Source organism: Harpia harpyja, chromosome 10 (genome assembly GCF_026419915.1).
Source record: "Harpia harpyja isolate bHarHar1 chromosome 10, bHarHar1 primary haplotype, whole genome shotgun sequence".
Classification (NCBI taxonomy): Eukaryota; Metazoa; Chordata; class Aves; order Accipitriformes; family Accipitridae; genus Harpia; species Harpia harpyja.
In genome coordinates this window covers 15,811,812-15,831,440 of record NC_068949.1, presented here as the reverse complement: position 1 = coordinate 15,831,440, position 19,629 = coordinate 15,811,812, and the positions used below count along the sequence as shown (strand labels likewise).

The following is a 19,629-nucleotide window of genomic DNA, read 5'->3' as shown; positions in this document are numbered from 1 at the left end:
ATGAGCAAAGAGTGCTTCTGAATAGCTTTATGGCCTTCGGCTGTTGCACAGCAAATTTATCTGACAATTCTATGGCTCTATTAGCAGGACTAATGGCTTGTTCTACACCATTAAAAAGCCAAATGTCATTTGTGAAGGCCCATGTACACAAAGTCTGAAACATATAGATTTCTAACACATCTTTTATTTTCTGCAGGAGAAAGTGTTTTGCTCCTGTATTATGCCATGATTAAACTGAGGTGTAATAGAAATATAACAGCTAGATGCATTAAAATACGTTTTTATACAGCATCATGATTATAAATGATTGTTAGAAATGGACAATACTACTTTCTATAATTGATTACAGTCTTCACATTACAAGTTTAACATAACCTTAAGAAATTAAAAACCTTAGTGAAATTTTATGTATCATAATTACATACAGCCTTGAAAGCTCCCTATCTATCAGTAACATATATAAAGTGAGCAAAGAAATGCATTATATCCACTTCAAATGATACCAGTTTTCAAACACGGGCAAACAAACAGAGCAACCAAATTCTATACCAAGATCGGCCTTTACCTTTCAAGTATCAGCTCCAGGTCTGGACTTCTGAAGGAAGTGATATTCTACAAGGGGGATTCACCACTTTTCCAGCATTAGTAGCATTTGTTTATCTTTTTCCTCATTCCTAACCAGCTGATTTTGGGTGCCCTGATTAATCAGAGATCACTCCTTACCTTCTCCCTGCAACCAGGTTCCAACTACAACAGAAATGTTCTGCTGCTATGGGCCAGTCGTGCCCAATGGTTATGGGGCATGTTATAACCCTCAGCCAGAGCATATATTATTCTGCATCTCAAGCTTTAAAGACTGCAAAGAAACCTCCTCAGACATGTTTGCAAAAGCTGTGGAAGAAAGTCTCCTAGAAATGAGAGATCTGTGCAGCAAATGCAACTCTACAATGGCAGAGCCACTTGCTAAACAAGAAGCAGCCACACAGCTGCAGAGTGACTGCAAACTCTAAGAGGCTGTGGGAATTATTCTCCTGAATTCACCTGATGAAGAAACAGTGACATAGTTGTTCAAAGGCAAGATAGTACTAGTAATATATTAGTGTAGAACCAAAATGTCATTTGTTTTACATTGTTGCCAACATTTAAAACCCTGTAAGTACTATGGCTACCATTTCTTGCTTGAGAGTCAGCAAAAAAGGTTTGGTCTCACTGGCTGAAATGAAGGAGGAAGTAATACAAGTATGTGTTGTACTACCATTTCTAACCATAATCAACTTAGGCCATTTTATCACCTAAAAGATCAGTAAGTTTGTATATGACATAAATTAAATGCTAAGGCACACCAATTAATTAATATCCCCTGCAAGTAGTTCTAAAATATTCACATCTATTCCCGCAAGATTTGCATGGAAAGAAAAAAAAAAAAAAACAACCCAAAAAACCCCCCAAAAAAGAAATTTCCCCTATTGGTAATGTTGAGAGTAACATTGTAAATAATAGGCTGATGCCATTAGATCTTGAAAATATGCATGAAGAGTATTTAATACCACCATGCTATTTCCTACATAAGAAAAGCAGATTATTTTTAAGAGTGGCTGCTGGGTATTTCCACAAACAGAGTTTAGGAAGATTATACTAGTGTTTGCACGATCCCCCAGTTCAAAAATGCTGCAGAAATAATTTAGCCCTTATTCTGGTTTGCACTGGCCCCAGCACAGTCCCATCTGAAAGCAGCATACTGGAGATAAGATCCATCATAGAGAACTGGGAGAATTTTGTCCGTAATAAATTGACTTAATTATTTCTTTCTATCAGTGAGCAAAATCCAGTCTGACAGAGAGGCAAAGCACAAAGCATAAGTGAAATTCAATCCTACTTAAGACCTTTTTTTTTGCACAGGAATGAATTCAGTCGCTGTGACTAGCAGGAGAGTGTATGCAACCACACAAAATCAAAGAGCAATAAGTAACTGGAATGAAGAGGCAAACTTGCAATATAAGGAAGTCTCCAAGCTAGAGCTATAAATACCAGTTTAAGAGTACTCATATAAGCTTTGCATCATCCCATTTGGGAGGGACTTGTATTTTGTATTTTTTAATAGTAGATGTAGGGTATCATATTCTGCAATATATAGTAAATGCAATGAGGAAAATACTATAGTATCTGGTAATTCCCATATTCTGTGAGTGTTATCCTGAGGGTTTTCTTATTATCTCTTTTGTTCCCTACAAATCCTTCCAAGGACTGATATTTTCAGTTACCTTCTCTCAAGCTGAAATATGTTGCCTTGCTTAGAGGTGTTCAGTCATCACTGTTAGAATACAATTTACTGACTAAAGACACTTAGTAACTCCAGTGCAGACCCCTTGCCAGGCAAGCTGGAGCACACCTGCCTGTGGAGAAGCGGAAACATTTCTTCTTCCTTTGCAGACTGAACAATCACATGCTTAAGCTCTCTCAAGCCTAAAAGCGGGAGAATAGGTTTATTACAATAAACTAGAAGCGCAGGTACATTTCTGTCTAGGAACTCTAGATACAGATTCAGTAGATATATAAGTCCATGCTTATTTTACTGCCTCTTTGGAGTTGCATACATGCAATTAGGCAGTCTGCTGGACAAAGGCTATCCATGACCCTATATATGAAAGCACAGTGGGCCTGATAATCAATTGGAGAAAGTCAGCTATGTTGGAGCTAATCAACTATGATGATTTACAGCAATTGAGAGCTGGGGTCATTTTTTTAAGGTTAATGAGTTCATTTAAAAATATGTATGTTTTATTACTCCATGAGCTGTGGTTCAAGCCAAAGATGAAATCTATTGTTAGGTTATATAAATAATATTATGGCATAAAAGCTGCCCTGAAGTTCAAATGTAAAAAAATTAAGAAAAAAAAAAAATCAAGAAAACTGTTAGTCAAACCAAATGTTCGCTTGATGAATATACAGTTCAAAATATGACTTTAAATTGTTCCTATACTATAATTATGAAAATTACTTTGAAACATTCCCAGTAATTTTGCGTTGTTCTGTTTCATGTTACTACAAAGGCATTCTGCATTTTTAACATAAATGTAGCACTACAATCTCAAGATTTTTTAATAGAATTGTATGTTTAAAATTATAACCATATTTTAAGTGTATAAAAATGCTGTGAATAGTTATTTGATTATTTATTAATTTGCTTCTAATGAAATGTGTAATTTTATTTTGTATTCCTAGTTCCATAGGTACTGATATTTATTTGCAAGTATTACCTGTGTTTTCATTTTACACTTTTTGGCTGGAATTTTAACAGTAGCTCAGACACTGTGCTTAACGCACAGTCACTGAGAACTCAGGCAGAAACTACGACACCTGAAATTTTATACCAATTTATGATTAAGAGCCCCTTACTTGTCTACAGCTGCCATAACAGGTGTTCTGGATTCTCCAACACTGGAAAATACTGGTGGTAGAAAATGCCAGCACCACATTTTTACTCGAGGAAGAAGCCAGTGACCACCCATACTTCCTATTTATTTAGCTAACCATTCCATGCTTTATCTTAAATACTTACTGATCGGGTTTTAGTATTCAGCCTGAATGCCTGAAACGAGCAGCTTAGTGAACTCAGTCCCCCCAGAGGAAGGCATTTGTGTACATGCTTAACCTTAGCCATTACCCATGCTAAAAGTAGTATCTGCAAAGTACCTGACTTTGTTCAAGAAACTTCAGACTCGGTTTAGGTATGTTTAAATTGGAAAGTCCTGATTAAATTACAGATGGATAAAATTCACAGCACAGGGCATTACAAACTTCTCCCTTTGCCAGCAGGAGCTTCATAAGGGGCTGTGCTTCTTCACAGTTAATGGAATCCCCTACACCTGTGTGGTATGATCCCGTGCTGCAGCTGCATCTATTAAGGATTTCAGGAAATAGGTAGTTTTCTTGGGTACCTATTTAAAAGTATTTGTATTATACAAATGAAGTTCTCCTCTGAAGTTCAAAAATACACAATCTGTGCACATGCACTTACGGAAGTCAAATGTGAAGCTTTTAAAGTGTTTCCAACCAGAAAACGATGGAATAGATTGTTCATTATAAAAAGGGAGAAAATCTCGATTGACAGACTAAGTGTAATTACATTAAGGTAACAAGTGGCAACGATTTAATGAGACCTCTTGGTGGGAGCCGGGAGATGCAAACCCCCTGCGAGAGAATTTCAAGATGGTAATTGTTTCACTCTCTCCGTAGGTGTACACCCACATACACGCAGTACTGGGACGTAGAGATTAAAAAGCCGATTTTTTGTCAACTTCTCTATTTACAAAAGCAAAAAGCAACTTGACTTCAAAAGAGCGGTGGTTTAAGCGTGTAAGAACCCGACCTCACCCCTCTGAGTGCTGCCAAAGGCCCCGTGCGATCTGTAGTTAAGCAGGACGTGGTTGTGGCAATACAGCCGAACTTCTTCTGGCGTAGGAGTTGCGGAAGACATAAAAATATTTTAGCGATACTTTTATTTTTATAATATAGCATAGATTTATGAGAAATGCAAATGTGTACCTATAGCACATTTTGTTTCTGTTACGTTTCGTGCTGTGTTGAAATATATCTCTCTGTCTATATTAATATATATGACCCGAAGCGCGCGCTGGTAACGCGAACTCAAGCTTATTTAAAGACGGAGTTCCGCACCGCCAATAAAAACTACCACAGGAAAGTCCTCGTCGCCTTTTTGTGCCAGGCAGCCCCCCCGCCGCCGCCGGCGCCCCTCGCTCCGCCGCAGGCCGCCTGCCGCGGGGGAGCCTCTGCGGCGGTCCCCGCCGCCCCTCAGACACCCACCTGCGCCGCCCCGCCGGGCCGGGCCGGGCCGGGCCGGGCCGGGGCAGCGCCGCGAGCGGCTCCCAACGGCTCCCGACAACGGCCGGGGCGCGCGCCCCGCCAGGCGAGGCGGCGCGCGGGTCACCGGCAGGCGACGGCGCCTCCCGCCTGCGGGGCCGGCGGGGTGCCCGCCCGTCCAGCAGCAGCCGGCTCATTCGGCAGCACCGGCCGAAGCCCCGAGCCCCGCCGCCCGGCTGGGGTCTGCAGGCGGCCCCGCGCTCTGCCGTTCCCCTGAGGGAGAGGAGGCGCAGCGGGGCAGGGCGGCAGCTGGAGGCCCGGCCCGGCCCGGCCGGCTGGTGTTGCGGGGATTTCTGGCTGGTCGCGCCGTACGGAAGGGTCTCGGTGTCGGACGGCTCGCAGGCTGCAACGCGAGGCTCTAGCGGTTGCGTTATGTGTGCGACAAAGGGAAGAGCTGGTCCTCAGCCGTGCCTCGGGACGCACAAACACTCCCATCGTTTGTGTTTGCTGAAATAAACTCGTATGAGAGCATGTATATATTTTTCTTTTCCAATTACACAAACCTCATTAAAAACACAGTCTGAAATGAACTCGTAAATCAAAGATGAAACTGTTTAAGCTCAAATGTAGCTGTAAAGCAAAGTACTTGGGCGTACAAAGTAACGTTTGTTGCTTACAGCTCAGCTGTAATTCCCAGCAATTAACGTAGGTGGCAGGTACCCCCAGACTGGGGGGGGGGGGTCCCGCGCCGTGTTCGGGAGCAGAGCTCTCTCCGACTTGGGGCGCTGGCAGCCAGGCTCCAGCTGGGAGCCTACCGCAGGAATTTAGATCACACAGGTGCGTCCAAAACCAGAAAGATACGCTCAGTGTCAGACAAATCGCTATTTGGCTGGCACGGGAAACTTAGAAAGAGCGTGAGTTAATGCAATATATGGGCTACCAGCAACTCATTCAAATTATCTTACTGGGGTTGCGAGATCGTTCCAATGTACCTGGCATGGACCGAGAGAGACCACGGCTCAACCTAGGGAAACTAGTAAGGTTTCTTTTTTAATTTAGAGCCAACAGTATAGAGATATGCCATCTCTCTCATCCATTTTATAAACGTGAATTAATTGTCAGAGATTGCCACTGAAGTTTCCTAGAAAGCAGGGAGAGCTGCCTGATGAGGATGACAAAACAGCAGCAGCAGCTGCTGAAAGCATGCTGCTTTATGAACCAGACTCCTTCCTCAGCCGTTTTCTGTAGCTTTTCAGTAAGTTGAATTAAAATGCTGCCAACAGCTGTCACAGGTGGATGCAGTTAGGTTAAATGTTTGAGAAACACCGACCCTTGCAAGTCATACAGCTACACTGGAACTGGGATAGAGGAAGCAGTACCTCTGCCCGCCAAAATAACTGATGGGTATTGGCCAGTATGCTGTCTCAGCCTTAATGCGTAGCTGATAAAAACCTGTAAAGGTGAGACCCTGAATGTTTGACTGTACAGGGATCTACTTCTGCCTTGGAAAACAAGTCAACAGAATAAGATGAATTAAAAAAAAATTAAATCTATGGGGCCCAGGCAGAAGCACATGGCATTTCTGTGTTACTGGAATTGCATTATCAGCCAGTTCTCTTATTTCCCCAGTTCCGATTAATTTACAACAACACTATACAATGTACCGTAATAAACCAAAAACCACCTAATTCATCTAAACAAATATGTGGGTCGAGAGAGGATTTTGTCCCTTCTGGTTTCATTCTCAGCTTCACAAAATCTCAAGTCTTTAATGTCCTGAGGAATTACTCTTTCAGCAGAAGCGAAATGAATTATGCATCAATGAACAATTGGGTTATCAAGGTTGTTCACTTAATGTTCCAGCTGTTCTATACCACCATCTTAACATTTATTGGAGATTTCTTTTGAATTTAGTCTTATTCCATGGTACTTACAAATAAATACGTTGCATTTCTTACAGCTGCTGTGCCAGTTAATAGCAAATACAAGTACATAATGAATTTATTGCCTTTTACCGCTAGAACTAGAAATGACAGAGGGTGGAGGCTTCATTCAAAGGAGAGCCATTAATGTAATAATAGTGAAGCCAGAGATTAAAGCTGATAGGATTTGTGGGGAGATTTGTACAGCACTTAACTACATTAACACTGTTTTTTGCTCCTTGCCATCATAAGAGCTAAAACTTAGATACACTCAAGAGTTCACAGGACACCAAGCAAATACAGTACTGGCCACTGCTTCTTTGCCCTTTTCCAGCTGTCCTGCAGGCATCGGCTTATTCTGGAAGAGATACCAGGCTGGAGCACTGTAGAGCTGGTGGTCAATGGGGAGATGGTATTTCGCTGCAACATCAATGACCTGGATTTTGGTAAGTACAGAGTTTTATTTGTCGCAGTGTCTCGCTGAAAGCACTCACATTTTGAAATGAGTGCTTCCTAAGGCATAAACAGTCCAGGTTCTGTCAACACTAACACTTTTAAGCTCTGCATTCCTTTATATTTGAGGCAGTTTGAAGGGCACAGTCAGGAAGAGAGGATGGTTTGGGAGTTAAGGCCATGCTTGGGAGAGCACTGTTCAGGGCCTTCCTGGATGCACCAGCACACAATCACAAGAAAACCTGCTAGGTTTCAGTCCACAGAGGTATTAGGGCATCCTTTTGCTTTCAAAATAGCAAGTATTTTTCTTTGCTTAGGCCTTAGTTTCTTTGGGGTTTTTGTCTTCCCCCCCCCCCAGCAAAACACAGATAATACCATTTCAGTGCCTCGCAGAGAGTAATTTTTTTATCATTTTTTGCTGCAGGTGAGACAATGAGTTCAGGGCTCAAGTTTTCTCATCTCCTATGCAAGTGGCTTCCAGAGAAAGGCTGAAAGCCACTGCTTCTCACCTCCCTACTTTTCAACAGCCTCTCTAGGGCTGGCGACGGGAGTTGTAGAGCAAAAGCAGAAAACTGACCAAGGATAATGGCATTTCCAGCACTACAGCTTGGTTGGTTTCACCTTTCTGAAAGGCAGGCAGACAGGTCAGGAACTGGGAGGTTCCAGCTGGATATTTCTTCCAACAAAATAGAACTTTTTTTTTTGTCCCAATCCTAGCCCTACGCTGGACAGTGAAGTACTGGCTAATAGGCCATGCTACTGTCTGCTGAACCACCTGCACTGCTGCATTCACCTTTTGCTCTGTTTCAAATCCAGATCAATGCTGAATCAATCTCAGATTATACAGCTAGCCAGGGTAGAGCCAAGCTGGGTCCAAGTACTGTGAGAGAGAATGCAAAGGAATACAGATGCTAGGAGAAGAAGTAGACATGTAAAATAAGAATAAATTTACTTGCATATACTTTCTAAGTTGTGTTTTTCTCCTTTAGGAGGTGATGGCAAGTTGGATCCACTTTGTGAAGAAGCCAGAAAAGCAGCGTTAAACGCATACTAATTTACAGGGACTGATTTCCCTCTTACCTTGGTTTTCTGTCAGGCAACTTACTTGCATTACAAAGGTATTAGAAATGTCAGGATGCAGTTGGTTCTTTACACTTCTAGGTCACTTAATGAAGCTCTAGATAATCTTACTTGTTACACCCATGTGTCAACCAAATAAGAATACACTGCCTTTTCCAGAACCAGTCATATGTTACCACCTTGACTATTACAAATTCACGTAGAACCGTGACTTGCATGTAGTTCTAATAGTTTGATTTTCCTTAAAAGAAGAATGAAACTCCTGGATAGCTTTCATTCTTTCAACTTTTAGAAAGTTTCCTATGTCAAAGATAGTAATTTCAAAGTCATTCATAGCTGATGATCAATCCATACATATTCATACAGATGTGGCAGTTGCCCTCTTGGTCACAAATGTCTCAGAAAATAGCTCGTGCATCATCAGACACAGCCCAAAGGTACAGAGAGAAAGAAGTTAGCATAGCCATAAGGATGGGAATAAAGCTGACTGGGTGTTACCACAACTGATATTCCAGGTATCTCAAAAGTAATGCTACCTTTCCCTCTCTATTTCCTGCCCCCCCACCTTCCAATAACTAGAGTATGAAGCTTCTTTTTTGCTCCTGATTTGTCAACATATACTCTCAACCTCAACTTAATTTTAAAAACACTTCTGACTCAGGTAAATTCAGCAGTTTGCAAATAATCGTATGCCAGAATGCTGGTACCCTGAGCAATTTTCAGTTTGGCCCATAATTAGTTATGAAAGAAAGAAGCGGCTAGTCTTTGCATCCTAACGAGTGGTGTGAACAAAGAAACACAGGATTTGTTGAGGGTCGGGAGCGCTAGGCGGCAAAGCTGCAGTTTCTAGTGCAGCTGCAGGAGAGACAGGCTGCCCAGCACAAAACCAAAGACAAAGAAATCTGATCACTGGGTATCTCCTATCAGCTGTAACCTGCAGGGAGATAGCTGCAGTTACAAATAACCAAGCCACGTTTACAGTGATACTAATCCAACACAAAAGTGTTGTCAAAATAACACTATCACTATGTCCAAATACAGTCCCTTTCCAATGACCTAGAGATGACAGAGGCATTAAAACAATATTCTTTAGTGAGAAAAAAATACTCATAGTTAAAGTTGAGCAAAGCAGAAACTGTATTGTCCCTTTTGAAGACTGAAACATTTTTGCTTTCTACAACTCTGATACACCAAGATTAGAAAGTGAGAACATTCAGACTGAACCATATTGAGAAGATCAATACAATTGAGCTTGGCACAGATAAAAAAGGCACTTTCTGCAGCAGACATTCACACAGAGAGCGGACTGGGGTTTCAGCATCTGCCCCACTCTTGTTCCCCGGACAGCAGTGAGTTGGTTCACACTTGCTGTGTCTCTGACCCTGTCATGACTGAGCAGCCTGTCCTGCACCACAGCCCAGCTCCAGCCTCCAGCTCCAGTGCAGCCCTCGGCATAGGCAGGGGCTGTAAAAAACCCACCCTACTGCATTTGTCAGTGGGACACCGACAAATGGCTTTCTGCTCTGGCAGTAAATTGTTTATCGGCCTCTTCGGTAAATGCAAATTAATTAGACTAAGTTAGTTTAAATAATGTTAGTTCTGGGCAGAATTTACTCCCCAAAATAGAAGACTAAACTCCCCAGATCTCTTGAGCATGGAACGCCGTGAACATCATTGGAAATGCTCCAGGCAGATGAACTCAGCAGTGTGACTATTTTTTTAAAAAGTGTTTTAGTTTTGCTGTGTTCAGTGCCCTCTGTAACATCACTGAGGACATTTCTGACATACCTTCAAGTTAGAATGACAGGAGTTCTGTAGGGCAATATTAAGCCATAATAGATCGACATGTTTAGCTGAAATAAATACAAATAAGCTTTGAGGAACACAAGGATGCAGGTCTGAAAGAGAAGCAGCAAACTTCAAGACAATATAGGTTGAGAACAACTGCTCTGACTTTGCTTTAGAGTAATATTATGACCAAATCGTGAAAGACCAGAGACAGATGAGAAAAGATTTTTTAATACGACAGTGAGATATCTTCCAGTGAGATAAAAAATTAGCTCCATCAGACATTTTGAACACAGCCAGCTAGAATGCATAAAGAGATCTCAGGCCCCATTACTGTGCTTTTGTTACAGAAGGGAAAAATAAATACAAATTTGAAGTAGCCCTTTCAGTTTGGTACCCGTCCCCCAAACACTACCTGTGATTAGTTGCCATGGCACTAGCAGGCAGCTGGATATTTGAAGGCACTGTAGTAGCCACTTGGACAAAGGCATTTGATTTTTTTCTATGTGAAATAACCACTTTTTTCCTCAAAGTCTCCCTCATCTTTAAGGGGATTATCTGCCCCACAGATAATCATGGCCATTTGAAAACTGAACCTAGCCTGCAAGTCCTCTCTACAGTGACTTTCATCCAGACTATTGTGATAAAGTCAAATCAGGAGGAAGAAAACAGCAGCAGCACATTATTCCAGTAGTAACACCAACTAAATTGCTGCGCAGCTTTTATGGTTTGACTAATTGTCTCATTAAGACACATTTCTGATCACTGAAATGGATCTCAAGTATTATTAATCACTGAAAAAATTGTACCACTAAAGAGCCTCTCTCCCTCCTATCCTTGGCACTCTTTGCAATGGAAAACACACAAAGGCTCCCGTTGATTGGAGCCCCGCGGCTACACAGTTGGCAGTCAAACAGTACTAATGGCACAGTAACACAATATAACTAAAATAGTTTGCCTTTTAGAGTAACAATCTCTTATAACATGATTAAGCTGTATCATGCGCGTTTCCTTATGTTTTGCAAATGGCTCAAAAAAAATCTGACAACTTTTCCAGTAATTTCTTCAAAAGGGGAGGGAAAATAAAAAATCATTAGCTATCAAGAAACAAATTAACAACACTTGATACATTAAAAAAAGATGAAAACAACTGCACCAAGCACAGGCTGCACAGCAGCATGGTTGTGTGGCACCCAGTCCACTTCCTCTTGCAGAACGCACCTCCAAAGACCAAATTTGTCACATTTAATTGCAGACACTTTATTGAAGCACGCACTTAGTTTAGCAGCTAGCTTGCTCTAGGCTACCTCTGTAACTGATGGAGAGAGGCATCTCCACAGAGCAATTCAAATCTCTACTAGAGTATAGACTGCAGGATCTCTGGGCTCCTAATTTAGGTCCTTTTTTGGTGTTTGGTTTCAGACGATATTAAAAGAGATAGAGCTTCTTCCTCATATGAGGAGCACATTTCAAAAGGAGCAAGCTGGCATTATCCAACACACTACTGACACGCTCTTTACATTCTCAGCAAACAGGAAGATTTTGCTCTTGGCCATCACTCCCAGTGGTTGCACAAGCCATACATTGCAACAAGACGTCTCCCCTTACAAGAGTCGTAGGTGTTTATCCCATACATTATCATATTAAAGACAGCAGCCACTTAATTTTCAAGTAGCTTATTCTCAGAAGCCTAATGCAAAAATGGCACAGCTATTGCTAGGAGAGACGTACACTTTCATGGTGGCCACCCTGATGAAAAAAACTGCAAAGGCCTAGGAGCTCTTTGGTGGAGATGGAAGTGGTGCATGGGAAGGAAATAACTCCATACAATTAATCAAGAAGAGTTGAAAAGATCTGGTTTATTCTCAAACATGTTTTGCTCATTTTGAAGCAACTGTACAATGGTAATCATCAACTTCCCATGAGTGCACTTCTGATTGTGTACTTGGAAAAAGAAAGCAACATAGAGCTGATATCAGCACAGTTCTCAGAAAAGAGTTTAAACTTCATTAGAGGAACAAAGTTGAATTACTTTAATAGTTGGGGTTTTTTAAATTAAAAAATATCAATGATACTATACATAGTTACATTTCTTTCCTGTTTGTTTTGTGTATTGACCATCCAGCAACATGATATTAAACACGGCAGCACTAAGAACTTCCATGCATCATTTTTACATATTAAGACAAAGTCTGTGACAGATTGGCTTTGCAGTCTGTAGGAAATCACTTCTCCATCTCCATCATCTGAAATGGAGATAACAGCTTTGAGTCACAGACATCTTGTGTTCCCTAAAACATTTTTCAATGCTCCAGTAAAAAGTGCTGTACAACTAGTTGTACGGCACTCCACAATTAGTGCAGGGAAATGCTTTATTCCAGTAAATTCTTTTTTAAATAACTTTTTTTCAGCTTAAAAGAGATACTTCTGTTTTTAACAGTTGTTTTAAACTGTCCAGATTTCTTTTGGTTATTTTAAGGTATTTTTGTTTAAAATACTGAGGACATTCCCTATCAATGCCCACACACGTTATGAGTGGAAACCAGCCCAAGAGAATACATGCCAGATTCTTCTGCTCTGGCAAGGCACATATTTACAAGACTCATAACTCAGTATAAGCTCATTCAAGTGAGAGACAAGATACGTTACTAATTTAAGAGGAATTTGAAATGTGGCCATTTAGTTGCTTTCAGTTTTGATCAATTTTGTAAGGCAGTTTTAAGAAAAGACAGGGTTGTTCTGCACCCACACATAGGCGCTATTCAGACATGCAAACATTTGCTCACATGCATGTGTATATGTAAACGTACCCAGGAAGGCATCTACCAAGGTCATATGAAGTATAGTCAGAAACATTACAAATTAGTGGTCTTTGTCATAGGCTTTGGAATTAATTCTGGGGAACAGAATATGCTACAGAGATCTCTGTTTACATCCCTTTGGGCTTTGTTACAGAGACAGGTACCACAAAGTTCTGCATAAATCTACTGAGCTCATGAGCTGCGCGATATTGTGCTCACTACGAAAAATACGATGTTACTGGTAAGTCTAATGAGGGGCCTGAGGGCTGTGATAAAGGCCCAAGGAAAAAAAAAAAAGGAAGAAAAAAATATTAATAATCACACTTCATGTAGCATGTCCCTAATTTTTTAATGCACGTAATTATCAGAATAGTGATTTTGAAGAGAAGAAAAAATACTAATTTTTTCTTTTGCTGACAGTCCCTGCAGAAGCTATTTATGTGCAGTCATATACTGACGTGCATACTCAGATATATTTTCCTGAAACCTGTAGAGTTTTGTCTAAGCAAGAGCTCCAGAATGTGTGTGTGTAAATAAACTAAAGAATGTCTGTTTTATAATGAGAAGGGTGTATTGTGGTATAAATATTGCAGAGCACATTAAATAAACATGGTCACATATGACCAGGTATCTATTAAGTGAGCACATCACAGGAGAAGTTAATTATCTAAGAGTGTAACTACGAATCATTTAGAATCACTAGAGATTAAGTTGCTTTATTTGTTTATCTTCTGAATAGGCAGTAGGTTGTTGCAATGAAAAGTCCCTAAGCAGCACAAAGCTTTAGCTCTTCATCAACCCTAAGATGACAGAGTTTTGTCAACAATAGTTTGAAGTTCTGATAAACCAAAAATTTTCCTCAAAGTGATTTTGTGCAAAATATAAAATATGCTGGCACAAAACAGTATTTAAGATGTAAAGGTGCAAAATATTTATGGTTCTTTTGATATCTTAAGCTGTTCAAGGGAAGGAAGACGACTTACATGGTAAGTACATACTTCCCTCATATTGCACCCCCCCCCCAAAAAAGTATACACAGACTTCTTCAAAACTGATCGTTGGTGTCAGAGACTAATATCCCAGGAGTGACGTATAATTTCAGTATATTAATATGAAGTTTCTAGACTTGAAAAGGCATTGTGTTTCAGTTGACATGCAAAAACATTAATTCTGATGGAAATTTGATTTTGCTTGGGCCATGAAATTCATGAAGAAAACTGTCCACTATTCATCCTATACAGCATAACAACATTGCAGACACTGTTTTAGTTAAGGATATGTTTGTGCAAACTGCTCTAGCACAAAGAACAACTGATGAAGAAGGATTTAATCACATAAAAGTCTTGAAAGCAAGATGAAGCCAATCCCTTTAAATGACTTAAGTACTGCTTAAACCCTGTAATTAACATATAGTAATAAATATTTCATCTTTAACAAGCCTATTGGGAGCAGTTTGTTAAACATTTATTTCTAGTCACGGGGAATTATGTACGGTCATTTTATCATGTTCTGTATTAGACAATTGTATTTTATCCTCTTTATTTTATCCACAGCAGTGGAGACTCTCATTTGGGGAAATATAATCTTTCTTCAAATGTGTTTTGCTTTTTACTAGTTAAGTTTACCCTTGCAAAGTCCTGGCCAGCAGACAGTGACGGTTCACATTTACTTGACAGCCTCTCCTGTGGAACCGACTTACTACAGATATGGGAGCTCTACTGGAAACCCCAGCAAGACTACCCAAGGCATCACTGCAGAAGTAACCTTGCAACCTGGGCAAGGTAATTTTGGGAGACTAGAAAGAAGAACCAAGGTCTCCTCTATGGTACAGCCAAGCCCCAGACAGAGGATACCAGGGGTGCATTTTCAGGCACCTTCCAACATTGACCTGCACTTTTTCCTTTACCCCACGTAGCATCGCAGGTGCAGGGAGAAATCTGCGAGAGCACCAAACATCACCGCCCTTCAACCAAGTCCCTGTGCAGACAGCTGCTATTCCACTGCAAGACCAACTGAAATGCGGTCATTTAAACCACTACTAAAACAAACCCATTATATCGATAATGTTTAATGTCCATCCAAGGAAAATAGTTGAGAGCCAAGCCGAGCTCTTACACAGAGCTTCTTCACTTGTGATAGTCAGAGCATACCCTCCCTCCTGTAGGGGAGGAGAATATAAAGCTGGCTGGGTATGACACGGGCAGAAAGTTTCTGTGTGCTCCTTTATGAGTATCAGTGAATTTATGGGCTATTGAATAGGAAGTAAAGATTTCTGCAACAGACGCTATGTTTCATTGTTTCACGCATCTTCAGTGATGACTACAATTTTTTTCCCCTCTAAACAAATTAGATCTCCATTTGCCAGTAATGACTGCATCACTTAAATATCAGAAAGGAACTGCCTGGTGCACTGATTAATAATTGAAAACTTTGAAGAAATCTGTGAAACATTTTCAATCAAAGCTAGTAAATCTCTAAAATATTCTTTTTCCTGAATAAATTTGCCTTTTGTTCTTTTATTCATTTTAGATAATAGGCTACATTTTAAATAATGACATTAAGAAAAGCACAAGCTGAAAAAAGAGTTGAGGAATATCTAAAATCAGAAGTGGTTTCAACAGTTTAAAAAAAAAAGCAAGAATTAAAAGAGAGGCAATATTCATCTGTTTCCTTCTTGCAAGTGTGTTGAATTTCTATTTCAGTCTGTGTGCCGTTTCCTGATATCTTACACTGATGATTAAGAAAATGTACCCACTTAATATCTGTCCTTGTTCTGCATAAACATGAAGAAAAACTTTCAATAATCAGTTTTTAATCAGTAGAGTCCCTCAAATCAAGACTCCTATTGCTACACAGTTGGACTTCGCAGAACTACTAAATGACCAAAGGGAACAAAAAAATACACAAAACTTTCTGATCAGAGCTAACAGAAATCTTGAATGCCTTTTGCCATTTAAAGTCTCATGTTATAGTTATCCTAGTCAGTAACCTTTACTACCCAAGAACAAGGGCAGAAAGATACATGCAAAATTACCCTAATCTGCAAAGATTTTTTTGGTGTGCTATAATGGTCTGTTTTCATCAGCATGGAGAGGTTGTATGACAGGTACTGATGAAAGCTCCAAGACCTGCAATCTTGTCCACAGGACACAGAGAGAGGCAAGAGCAGCAGTCAAGTGTCTGTCCATCCCAGCAGATCTCGCCTGGGGATGATGGCTGGAGCCTGGCAAAAGGCAGGTCATTCTTCACCTCTCTCCAGGGAAGGAGAATTTATTTTTAAAGGGTTTGTTTTGTTGGGGTTTTTTTTTGAAAAAAAAAAACCAAAAAAACAAAACCATGCATTTCTCTACCATCTTTCACGCAAAGGTTTCCTCACCTTTTCCAAACAAACCTCACTGCACTTGCACTGCAAGTGGCAGTATTTTACATCCCAAGCAGCTTTGGCCAGTGGCTTGCATCAGAAATCCACAGCCACACTATGGGTTTTTCTCTAGGCCTTAAAGTCCTCGGAAGCTCTGATAAAGTCCTCGAAAGCTCTGATAATAATTCAAAGGACAGTATTTCCTTCACCCCGGGAGCAGGATGAGGCACGCCTACCTGGTTCCCACCAGCCAGGTCTCTTACCTGCCTGTAGAAAGTACAAACAGCCAGGAGCCTGCGGCCCCCTTTCCCTCCAGAGCCTTTCCCAGCAGCCACCCTCAGCCTCCTTCGCCATTGTTTAACTCCATAACTCTAGACCTTCCTACCGCAGAAGTGGCCAGCCACGGTCCGCCCGGGCCCGTGCAGGGACCCCCTGCCCCACGGCGGGTGCCCAGGGGGCCGGCCGCAGCTCTCCATTCTGGGAAAACAAGGTGAAGTAGTTGAAGTATTTAGGGGATGATGGCAAAGGAGATAGAGATGGGCCAGCTCAGACCAAAACCTGGGCTTTAACCAGCTAACCACAGGCAGCATTTGCTTGGCCACCCACGCACAGGCCAGTCCCATCAGCCATAATTAAGCGGTCACTTGTGCTGGGTAACTCGTTAGCCTGGCAGGTGCCCTGACAGCCCCCCCATGGCATCCCACAGCCCAGTGCCAACCTGAGGAGCTGCCTGTAAAATTAAAACATACTGAATTCACTGAACCAATACACAAGACAATAGCAGACTTTTTTCTTCCATCTTTGACCAGACTTGGCAACTTTACAGAGGTATTTCATCTGCTTTTATGGATTTTCTGGCTGTACATGATTTTTGAGTGCACCTCTATTTCATGTTTTAAACAACGTTCAAAGCCATCTGTGCCACTGGCAAAAAGCTAGGTTGAGCAACAGCAGTCTGTGACACCTGCGTAAAGTTAACAGCAATCAAAAAGACTTTTTTTAATATATATATAAATGCATGTGCATGTGTGCATAGAGCAGAGGTTCCCAAGCTTTCATTTTGTTATTATTAGGAGCAGTGGTTATTCCCAGCTCTGTATCAGAGGCAGCAGGTCTGCTGTTTGTGCACCAAGGTAAGAGCTACTAGAGCTCTTGAGACAGCAACCAGAGTCTAGCCAAGGGGTTTCTTAAAAAAAAACAAAACAAGCCCCAAACAAACAAAACAACCCAAACAATACCCCCCAACACACACACTTTCATCTACTTGGTTCAAACAACGCACACACATTCCTGTTTCTTGTCTAGTCTTATATGTTAATTTTTACCTCCTAGAACAAGCAGAATGGTTCCTTTTTCAGAGAACAGGTCTGCTCTAGCAGACTGACTCCAACTGTACGATGGGCAGAGCAAAGGTTTCCACCAAGCACACCCCTGCTGTTAGCACAGTTCATCAGGTAGCTACTAGGAAACAAAAATAATTCTGTGACAGAAGCCGTTTGTCTTAGCAAGTCTTTGGCTGTTGTGGGCATGCATGACGTGGTATCTCACCCACAAATACAATGAAGTCAATTGATTCTCACATTTGCTGTTTCTTCCTTCCGAGTTACAAAGCTGTGATTTGAATTTCAGTGCAGAATGCTTGCAGAAGAGGCCTATATAATACTTCAGTCGTTTTCAAACACTCTACAAAGATTAATTGATTGCTATTTAGTATGTAAAAAGTATTTAACTTTTCAGCCAGTTCTAACAAAGTATTTGTTTTCTGTGAGATCAGAGAGGTACTCTTAACCCGGTTTAAAGCTGCCATTACAGAAACTTGCATTCATTGTTGATAATGTACCTATTGAATGTGCATCTATTTAACAACTCTCTGTCAGAGTTTTTTATTCAAGGGGCTTCATTGAAGAAAAGCAGCAGAATTCTGGCAATAAGTACAATCTATGCATTTAGCAATTTATAATGCTTCAGTAAGCTTTTGAACATTTACTATCTGAAAGTGCAGGCAACAGGAAAAGTAATTCAATAGAAACATATGTTGAGCCAACATGTTTAGAGAAATGAATCCCAGTGTTTAGAAATGAGAGAAGTTAATTCCAGTCTAGTTCCAGTATTTTAAAAATGCTGCTTGCAATAGAAATGTGCTCACTTATTACTTCAAAAAATTAGAATAGGCTAAAACAAAATATTCTAATATAACCTCAATGCTATTACTACTTTTAACCCAATGGTTTTGAATAATTATCTTTTTCTAGTCCAAATGCCGTCTCCCTCACTGCTACTGCATTTAAATAAGCCACTATTGAGAAAACAAACAGAAAACAGAAAAATGAGCTGCCCTAGCACTCTTACCAATGGGATGCTAATACCAGCACTCAAAGGAGAAACTGTCAAAAAGAACAGCCATAACAGAGAATTTCTTTCTTACATATTTTTATTGTATTGGGGTTTCTTACATTCTTTGATGGAATTTTTATGCAATTATTATGCCACAATCTACGATACACAATGAAAATGGAAACCTGTCATTTACCACTTACATTTCTATGTTAATTTTTGTTTTCTACCTCTGCATATACTGTGGCATAAGTGCATTTATCATATTTCATGCAGCACTGACCTGCCTTCTGCAAAGAGAATACAATAAACAGTGCCAGCACTATTTAGCTGCACTCAATTCTTGCCACAGAAACAAGCATTCATAAAAGCATTAAAATACTTTGGATGATGGTTACTGCCTATCAGCTTAATGTTTTGAGCTATAGAAACGGACAGGAGACAGTATTTGCTGCTGTCAACTGCAGTACTTTCCACATTCAGTAGGTTTGAAAAGACTGAATTATCTTCAATGTTTCAATGACAGAAAAAGCCCAAGGCAACCAGCCTGATTTAAAAGGATGCTACTGAGTTTCACGAACATTGGTTCTGGATCCCATGGTAAGTACCCTACCACATTAATTTTATGCTCTGACAGAAGGATATTTTTTTTCACCATCATGTTGTCTCCAGGCCAAATAAAGGGACAGCATAAGGCACACATCCCTTTTTGGTAACCTCCTTGGACAAGTAGTACCTAATCATAGCTAGAAGTTTTGAATACAGCTTTTTATTTTGACAAGACAAGAAGCTCTCCAGCATCACCTGACTCTCTGAATCAGGCATAAACTGTCAAGCCTTATTATGTCACAGCCAATACAGCAGCAGCGGGGTAAAACTTACTGCCAAGAACACAAGTATGTCCCAGGAGCACACTCAGGACAGGGAATGGGGGTGAAGTGTCATCTATGTGTTTTCCAGTCACTTGTTAGGATGTATCAGAGTGGCTGCTCCACAGACCTAGCATAACCCTCCAGGCACTGCAGGGGCACTGGGCCCTTCTGCAGCTAGTTACTGCTTCCTGCTTCGA

General features: G+C 40.8%; 1 protein-coding gene across 2 annotated transcripts in view; it reads left to right on the top strand.

Annotated features, from left to right (window-relative positions):
* Positions 1–11,160, top strand: part of CHAT (choline O-acetyltransferase) — a 42,798-nt gene extending 31,638 nt beyond the window's left edge. Inside the window, exons 15-16 of one of the 2 annotated variants that reach the window (XM_052799775.1) lie at positions 7,078–7,189; positions 8,186–11,160. In XM_052799775.1, the coding sequence (XP_052655735.1) occupies positions 7,078–7,189; positions 8,186–8,250 (177 nt within the window). In that variant the 3' untranslated portion in view covers positions 8,251–11,160. Of the gene's footprint in view, positions 1–740; positions 1,423–7,077; positions 7,190–8,185 lie in introns of those variants that run through there. The other variant, XM_052799774.1, reaches the window with a different exon arrangement.
* The last annotated feature ends 8,469 nt before the right edge of the window (positions 11,161–19,629 follow it).